The sequence below is a fragment of the Leishmania panamensis genome, assembly GCF_000755165.1.
Source record: "Leishmania panamensis strain MHOM/PA/94/PSC-1 chromosome 28 sequence".
NCBI classification, from domain to species: domain Eukaryota; phylum Euglenozoa; class Kinetoplastea; order Trypanosomatida; family Trypanosomatidae; genus Leishmania; species Leishmania panamensis.
Window position 1 is genome coordinate 788,449 of NC_025874.1, and position 9,181 is coordinate 797,629.

Below are 9,181 nucleotides of genomic sequence, written 5' to 3' on the forward strand. Positions count from 1 at the left end.
ACACACACACACACACTCATCACTACGCTGTTAAAGATCTAAGCGCTACCAGGTGCACAGGGATTCACCCACATATAGAGGTGCCTCACCCTCAGAGAAGGTCGGCATGTGCTACAGTGTACGTGATGGTGCCCGCGAGCGTGTGCAAGAGAGAGAGAGAGAGAGAGGAGTGCATTCTATCCACCAAAAGGAAAAAGAGATGACACAAGAAAAACAAAACTGGCACCCGTACTGAGCAGCATTAACACGCACACACCGCACACAGACTGACACACATTCACGCAGGGATGGCCCTGAAACAACGGACGATACAGGAGAGAGAGAGAGAGGGAGAGGGGGGGCGCGTGCATACCAGGAAAGGGGCCTTCTAGAGAACGGGAAGAGGAAACAATCGACGAAGAAGAAAACCCCAAAAAAAGAAAAAGCAAAGGAAAGCAGAAGCCCATGGTGAAGAAGCACCCGCACACTCACACACCGAACACGCTCTAGTACAGAAGTCAAAGGGACAACAACAACAACAGGAAAAGGAAAAGGACGGAGAGAATGACAAAGAAGGGAAGAAGAAACGAGATGGCCACGATACACTGCACAAGCGTGTCCTCATATGTGGAGCTTATCAGCCCGCACACGTACACATACAAATCAACGACCTCTATTTCCTGCACACACACACACACTCTCTAATGCATTGAGTAATCCATGCACTCCCTGACGTAAAGGAAGCACATGCGCCAGCTACAGTGGAGGCGCCTCATCGCCATCGGCTCACCCATCTCATAACTTGCCTTCGTCAGCACCAACGAAAAGAGAGAGGAGGTGGGCAAGCAGGGCGAAGGAAGAGAGCGGGGGAAACGAGAAGTACCGCGACAGCCATGATAATGACTCAGCACCCATGCACACACTATTCCCCATCCTCCAGAGACATGAGCAAGCAGTCCCACAAGCACAAGAACGAGAAAGATAGGAAAGAAACAAAAAATGTATGTGATGGCATTACCACGAGCTGAGCGATACATCCGAAAGAGACAAGAAGAGAAATGCGAGAGTCCCATCCGCCCTGTCGTCACTCGCAATACAAACAAACAAGCAAACCAGAGAGGAAAAGAAAGCCGATTTTTATCATCCCCTTTCTTTGCCTGCATCGCCCCCTGCCCTTCCTCAAGAGACGATGAAAAGAGAAAGGCATACAACGCAGAAGCAACACACCCACGCAGGAAAATGGCAGTTGTCCTGCCTCATCCACGTAATAACGAAGACATCAAAGCGAACGCTATTTTGAGTGCGCCTGCAGAAAGAGGACGAGAGAAGCAAATTGCGTGCGGTGTCGCTTCGCGTTCTTCGGTCCTACCTCCCTCGCACACTCTTTGTACCTGCAGCTGGCGCTCCTCTCTCTCTAATCCTCTGCTCGTCTGTCTGCCGAACTCACAAATACACGCCACTACACCACTCTCCTCTCTCTGACAATCTAAACACCGATTGCCCCAGAGCCTTCCCCTTCCCTCTCCCCCTTGCCCCCTCACCCTAAGTTAGGCCAGCGCGGGAGCTGAAGAACGAAAGAGAAGCGCGCGGTGGAAGGGAAAGAAGTCAGGTAGAGAGCAGGCAAAAGTACAAAAAGCGTCTCCTACGTCTGGTCACCGCGGTAGACCAGCACACACATCCGTATGGTGACTCCACCACCACCCCCTCTATGCGCTCCGTCACAGGCAGCGCGCGAGGGTGGAAGTTGCCATGTCGCAGAGAGACACCGCCGTGGTGAAGCGAGAAAGGAAGGGACAGAGAAAGGCGCTGAGAGCGCAAAATGCTCGCCCTGTCCGTCCGTTGCGCCATCGCCAGCGTAAACGCAGAGGAGGAAAATATTAAGGAAAAAGAGAAGCGAGTTGAGCATCACAGAGAGCGAAAAGGCGGAGAAGAAAACGCCAAAGAAGGAGAGCGTGCAGGCACACACACACACACACACACATATACCCCACCTCACACCACAAATATGCAAAAGCACAGCGAAGAAGAAAGACGCGCGCACAAGCGCACACATCGAGAGCCGCAGAATGCAAGAGCAAAGCACAGGAGAAAAACGAAAATGGGACGGCAGCGCTGTACTGAGAAAGCAGAGCGGTGCACCACCACCGGCTGGTTGCAGCACGAGCAGCGACAGGCGCAGGGAGAGATGGTGTTTATGGTCTCATCGGCGCTTTAGTGTCTATCAATGGTGCCCACTTTGATGGAAGCACATACGCCCACCTGCATTTTTTCTCGCACTCCCTCAGAAGGCGTGCGAGACGGACTTGCGAAGCGGTGGGTTGGGGTCCTGCGTCGGAGACGGCTCGATGCAAGGCGGAAAGGTCTGGATAATCGCGGATCGCTGTAGCTCCACGCCCTCCGGGTGGTGCTCACCAGACTCGTCGTTTGAGTGCGCAATATCCGGAGGTACGTCCTGCGACACGTACGGCGTCGTGCACCGCTCCACGATCGTGATGCTGGTGTTTTGGCTCATGCGGCTCATAGAGCGTTGAAAGGAGTTGGCAGTGGTGGTGGCCTGCATCTGGTACTGCTGACCGAAATGCGCGCACGATCCGTTGCCCTCGGCGTTCGTAGTGGCGGCCTTGCCGTAGACACTCAATCCAGCCTTGTTGTTCGTGGGCTGATAAGCCGATCCGTTGGCGCTGCTCTGCCTTGCTGCTGAGAGAGCGTGCTTCGAACGGTGCCTAGTCAACTGCCCTGGGTTCCTTGGACTGCCACTACGCTGAGAACTGCTGGAGGCCCTACTTTTGCCGCCCCCACCGATGCCGCAGTGGCACTCGCGGCGACCCTCGAGAGCCTCCACGCGGGCCGTCAGCGCCTGGATCTGCTCGCTCTGTTGTTTGATCGTGTTCTGTTGTGCCTTGATAGCTGTCTTGAGCATCCTCGTTGTGTGCGGGTCACACGGCGTGTCCTGCAGCTCATTTACCGACGCATCGATAATCTCATCAATCTTCTTGGAGGCCACGAGGAGCAGATGCTCTCCCGCAGATCTGGGAGAGCGAGATGCGGTGTGCTCAGACACCGCTACAGCGTGCGGCGTTCGGGCCCGCACGCTGGGACTCGTGACTGAAGCGGGGTCGATCGCTACTCTCTCGCCATGACGATGGCGGTGGCGGCGTGGACTGCCACTCTTGTGCTGTCTGTGGCGAGGAGAGCTATGCTGGGGCAGCGGGGCCTGCTCCTGCGCAGTCTCCCTCTCCGGCGGGCTCACAGTGCGTAACGAACGGCTGGCCGGACGACTTCCGTCGCGTTCGCTGCGGCGGTGCGACGAGGTGGTGCGGCTGGCGGGCTGGCCATCAGCCCTCGTGCGGGACTGCGCACGAGAGGGTGCGCGGGACTGTACACGAGAGGGCGCGCGGGACTGTACACGAGAGGGCGCGCGGGACTGTACACGAGAGGGCGCGCGGGACTGCACACGAGAGGGTGCACGGGACTGCCGGCGCGACTGCGCGCGCGAGTAGCGACGCAGACTCTTCGTAGCCAAGTAAGCATCGCGGTCGTCGGGCCCCACATAGACAGGGTGTAGGTCGAGCTTCTCTTCCCGCATCACATTGGACTCATCCACCTGTGACGCAATAAACTCGCAGGCATCGGTAACGAGTGCGGCGAGAGTGCTGTTGTTCTCCTGTACTGCCCGAATAAGAGCGGGCGTGTTCTTTGGGCTCAGCTTCCACCCGTAGATGTCCAGCAAGAGCAGTGTGTTATTCCGCGGGATGGCTGACAGAACAGCGGCTGCCGCCTCAGGGGAGGGGTTCATGAAGCCTAGGAAGAGCTGAATAAGCGACGTGTTGTGGGCAATGACGTCGGCAAAGAGCACGATGGTCTCGCTATCCAGCTGGTTGTGGCGCAGATTTAGGCGCTGCACGGTGCAAGTAGGAGTCATAAGGGCCCGTGCCAGCTCCTCACCGCCCTCTCGGCTAATGCGGTTAGCGGTAAGATCCAGCGTAGAGAGGCACGACGCGTGTGGGAGGCTGCGTGCGATCTGCGCGGCTCCGTTATCGCGCAGAGCATTGTAGCCGAGATGGAGGTGCTTCAACTTTGGCGCTGCACGCAGCGCTTGGCTGAGGTACAAAGCGGCGTCGCATTCGATCTTGTTGTTGTGGAAACTGAGCTCTACGATTTCGCTAAAGGGCTGCTGCAGTGCCGCCGCAATCGGAATAACGCCCAGCTTCGTGATGTTGTTCTCGGACAGGTCCAACACCTTCAAGCCGCACCCGTTTCGGGACAACGTGTGTCCAATGACCACCGCCGCCTGATCCTTGAGGTTGTTCTTGCCCAGGCGCAGTTCGCGAATGTGGCTCGGGTTGTCTTCGATTGCCTCCATCAATGCCGTCACGCCGGGCAGACCAAACGAGTTCTCCTCCAGCACCAGTACGCGCAGCTGGTTGTTATCACCGAGCGTGCTGATCATCTCTGCGATGCAGCGGACATCGACATCGTTGAGCGGGACGGAGCCTTGACCATGAGCAGCAGCCTTGACATCCCTGTCTAGAGCCTGTACGAGGGCGTCAGAGATTTGCGCGTGCTCGCGCTTACAGGCGCTAATGTACAACTCCGCCGCAGCACAGTGTTCCAGCGCCATGACTTTAGCTGTCGTTTTTTTTTCTTTCCTTAGGTGACCTCAAATCACAGAGTACAGAAGACGAGAAAGGCACGCTTGGCTCCACACTGAAGTCTTCGCCGGTAGAAAGTGGGAGAAACAATGCACCAGTTGCACAAGACTGCTTTGCGCGAGTATGCGTTTGGGCGGGTGTGTATAAGTGGCTGTTGCCGCATCACACCAGAGAGGCAAGACGAATGAGGCGCAAATAAAGTAAAAAGAAAAGGAGAGAAAATGGGAGCACAGAAATCGGAGGAGGAGGAGAGGCAGACCCCTTAAAGGGCCGCTTACGTGCTACCCAGTGCGCGTTTCGCTTCATTTTACCGTACCTCTGTGAAGATGGCTTTTCACGAGAGTGGCTGCTGCTGGTGACCGTGAGGGTAGAGATAGCAGTGGTGCGAAAGACGATCTTGTGTGTGTGTGTGCGTTTGTTTGTTTGTTCCTTCAGCGTGTCCATTCTCTGCTGCACAGCATACATCAAACTCCACTCAACTCGGCCTTCCGCAAGCCCATCGCCTGGCGCGCAGCAGCGGGACACATGCTGGAGTCACGCAAACACTTTGCTCATCACATGGGTGGCACAAACGTGCTCGCTGTCGCAGGTCGCTCCGACGCAGCGCCATCCACGACATGACCGCCGACGTCCGTAGCAATACATCGCCCGGACCTCCACATGTTGCAGGCGCTGGACCCTGCCGCCACCAGAAGTGGCTCGGCATCGACAGGGATGGGAGGGGGGAGCTACCTGGCCTCCGCCCACACACACACCGAGTAGGAGGTACTGGGCCCCGGCGATGCCACGCGCTGAGGTGTCCCCCGCCCCGCCACCAGGAATGAAGTGTTCTTTGGAGGAAAAACGAAGGAAAAAGAGGCGAGGTGAAAGAAAAAATGCGTTGCCCTTCGATACAAAATCACGCAGGTCGTGCGAGCGAATTTGGAGGACAGCAAGGAGCCCCCCACCCCTCTCCCAAAGCGAGAGAAGAGGGAGAGAGGGTCTCATGATGAAACGGGTATAAAGGGGGGAGGGAACGAAGGGAAACAATTGTGGTGGCTGCGCCACGCATGAATCGAGCAAAGCGAAAAGAAATAAAAAAGATAAACGAGTCGCTATAAGTCATGTGCACGAGCAGCACCATCAAGGCAAACCAAGAGCGCATGTGAGTGTATCGTCGCCTTTTCCATCCATTCCTGGGGTGCCAGCAAAGTGTGATGAGGCAGTCGAAGGCGCGTCACAGAGACCATCATAGAAAAAAACGTATGAGGGAGGCAGCCTACCTTGGCCTTATCAGCTTTACTGAGACTACGCCTTCCCTCCGTCACGGAGAGTAGCGAGAGGAAGCAAGGCACATCTGCGTGGATGAACGCTTGGTGTGTGCGTGGGTGTGTGTACACACGGGCCACTGTTGATCCACCACCACTCCCACCTTTCCGGTGCTGAGCAAGCCTGCCACTGTTCTATCTTTGCTCCACTGCCTTTACTTCGACTGCGACGTATCACTGCCCACGCGGGCACACAAAGTGGGTGATGGAGTGGGTGGATGAGGCTGAAAACGATTGAGTGAGCGCGCGAGGGAAAGAGAAGGGTGCACAGCTGAAGGTGAAAGGAACACACACTTGAGGAAATCGAAAAGCGAGCAAGACAATGATGGGTGGATACAAGACGGAAACCAGAGAAAAAAAAGGGAGTGAAGAGGAGGCACGATGTGCGATGAGACGATCATGTTGACACGAGCATCATGAGTGCTCGCACCAGCAGAACAGAAAGCAGCAGCTAGAATAAAAGGAAAGGGTTCAGAATTAGGAAAGAGAAAAAGAGGGGGAGAGCATCGCTGGCGCCGGCAGGTGAATCGAACGAGGAGGGAGTGCATACGACAATTGTCAGTGGGCAGCGGCGTCACGAACTCCACGCGGCCACCAGTCCCTCTCTTTAAAAAGCTGGGCCCAACTCAAGAGAGGAAGTAGAGCCTAAAAAGAGTAGCCGAGACAGGGGAACGGCGTAAAGAGGGCAGGTCAGATCAAAACTCTGTACAGCTCATGAGACGTCGACGATGGAACAGTGACGGCTGGCGTGGTCGTCATGGAAGTGATGAACGGCACCGCCACCGTTGGGGATGTGTAGCACTGTCTCGCCATCACCTCTGCCATCTGACGCACCACAATCTGCTCCGATGGCAGCAGGCGCCATGCGGAGGTGGCGCACAGGCCCATCAAGGCGAAGATCATGAGGGCCACGAAGCGGTACTGCGGAACCGCCAGAATGCAGAAGACGAGGTAGATGCAGATGAAAGCCAAGCAGACGTAGTAGCCGACACTGCAACACATCCTGGTGGCGCATGCCATATCCTTCTGCCTTGTGTGTGAGTGAAGTAGTAGTGGTGGTGGTAGTATAGCAGGAAAGATCTCACACGCACACAATGCACAAGAAACGAAGAAGAGAGACAGAAGTCAATAAAGAGAGAGAGTCTGATAAGAACCAGAAGGACGCATAGACTGCAGTGCGCACTCACTAAAAAGTGTGGCTCGAGTCCTGTCGTCTTCCGCAACGGAGGCCTGGCGACAGTGTCGCCTTATACGCTTCGTTTCTTTTCCTTCCATTTCTAGCAGGGCAGGGGGAACCGGTGCACAGAGAGGGGAGCGCTGTGCTCCATTGTGCGTTGCTGTTGGCGCCCCTCGTAGTCTCCTTCCCCTTGCCTCTCGGTGGCATCCAGGGACCACGGCCCATCAAGACGCGCATAACCAGTTGTTTCATCTCTCCTCTGGTCGGCTTGCTACTCGCATGGAGCGGGTAGCCCTTGGCATCGCAGTGTGATGGGCAGAGGTTGCCATCAGTGGTGACACACACACACATTCAGGCGAGTCCCTTCGATGCACCTTCAGGAGAAAAAAAAAGATATCAAATCAACAGAGAGGGAAAAGCGAAGAGCGAAGGGTACAAAAAGTGGTAAAAAAGAGAGAGAGGATAAGCAGAAGAGGAGGGGTACGTGGACAAAGCCGAAGGAAGAAGAGAGGGAAAGGCGGAGAGAAAACAGAGAAAGGGCGCGCGCGCTCGCGTGCGAGATGAGAATGATGGCGCAATAGCAGTAAACAAGAAGAGACTATCGTCGGCCCCTACCTACCACGCACACCTACATGTATTTACGCACCTGAATGGAGATACATTGGGTGAGAAGATGTCGCCCAGTAGTCTCATAGAGCGCGCAGGAGCGCTGGGAAAAGTTAGTGAGTTGCTACAGACGCGCCACAAAAGTGTCGGAAGTTGCCCTGCCACTGGTAGGGCAACTGTCGGCGAACTGGATTGGAGGCTGTTGATGGTGACGCTGAGCCTTTAGCTCTTCATCAGCGAGGCCGTACAGCAAGCCTGGTTCCGCAAGAGCGTAGAAGCCGCCACAACGGAGCAGAAGTACTTCGTTGCTCTTCGCCTCCACTAGGCGCCTCTCGGATGGTAGGCGCCGCCAAAGGGAAAAGACAGCAGTGGGTATCAGTAGGGCCCACAGAATCACTGGACCGCGCCAGGTGGCGGACATGGCCATTACATACACCATGAAGGCGTACACGAGCGCCAATCCATACCAGTATGTGAAGACGAAGAGCAGCGGCAGAATACGCACATCGAGCGGCTGCGCCTCACTGTGGCCTGCGTGTAGTGCCATCGAGGCTGCGACGTCATGCTGTGGCCTCTCTGATATTACGTTAAAGTCCCGCGGCGGTGCAGAGAGCGCGGCCATTGGCGCCTCCACCGGAGAATGACTCCGCTCTTCAAACGGAGAGTGGAGAGTGGGGTTTGAGCGACGCATTGGGCCAGCAATGCCTTGTCTGTGCGTTTATCCTTCCTTGATACAACGACGTCTCCTCTTGCTCTGAGAAGCAGGACTGCACAACTGATGCTGCGAGGGGGTGATAGTACTGGTCTTCGGCTGCTTCAGAGGTAGTGAACACCGCGGCACGATAACACAACGCGCAAAGGCAAAAAAGGGAGGTGTGCAGATGAATCAAATAAAAAAAAAAACGCCGTCGATGTTACCCACACGCACAGCACAGCACAGCACACTCTACACAAAGAGAGAGAGAGAGAGAGACAGCAGTCGATTAAGGACACGAATGAAGCCTTTTGAGGCTGCAAACATGTGCAACAGGGGTGAGGAAGCGAGCGCGGTGTAGACGGGGGAGTGGGACGAGAAGGCGCATCGTGTACGAGTGCACACGTGCGTGGGTGCATGACCCGAACGGAACCAATTCAAAGGAGGGACGTCGAAGAAATAAATCGAGTTTTATCTTTCGCTTCAGCGTGTCATTCCCTCACGCGAGAGAGTCAATCACTACCAGTACAAAATGGAAAAAGAGGTGTGAAAAGGGGGGCAGACGCTACAAGCGCGTGTCCTCCCGACATAAAATCATGCTCGCATGTCTTTACACTTCGCAAGAAACGAGAGCTCGCGCCTCACTTGAGATCTGCAAGTGAAATGTGCAATGCCCAAAGGAACACGTCGAGGACAGCAGGGATACGGTGCCCCGCAGGCGGAAACACGCACTCAACGGAGGATTCCCTCCAACCGCAAACCTACG

At 55.6% G+C, this 9,181-nt stretch overlaps 2 protein-coding genes across 2 annotated transcripts, besides 1 other annotated feature; both read right to left on the bottom strand.

The window, feature by feature from the left end:
* Positions 1 to 2,260: 2,260 nt before the first annotated feature.
* Positions 2,261 to 4,600, bottom strand: LPMP_282100 (hypothetical protein; the record flags this gene model as incomplete). The annotated part of the gene is made up of 1 exon (XM_010702248.1): positions 2,261 to 4,600. One exon carries the CDS (start codon positions 4,598 to 4,600, stop codon positions 2,261 to 2,263), a length of 2,340 nt encoding a protein of 779 aa, XP_010700550.1.
* A 453-nt stretch (positions 4,601 to 5,053) lies between these two features.
* Positions 5,054 to 5,439: a repeat region.
* A 1,189-nt stretch (positions 5,440 to 6,628) lies between these two features.
* On the bottom strand, positions 6,629 to 6,958 carry LPMP_282110 (hypothetical protein; the record flags this gene model as incomplete). Its single annotated transcript, XM_010702249.1, has 1 exon — positions 6,629 to 6,958. One exon carries the CDS (start codon positions 6,956 to 6,958, stop codon positions 6,629 to 6,631), a length of 330 nt encoding a protein of 109 aa, XP_010700551.1.
* Between the last annotated feature and the right edge of the window lie 2,223 nt (positions 6,959 to 9,181).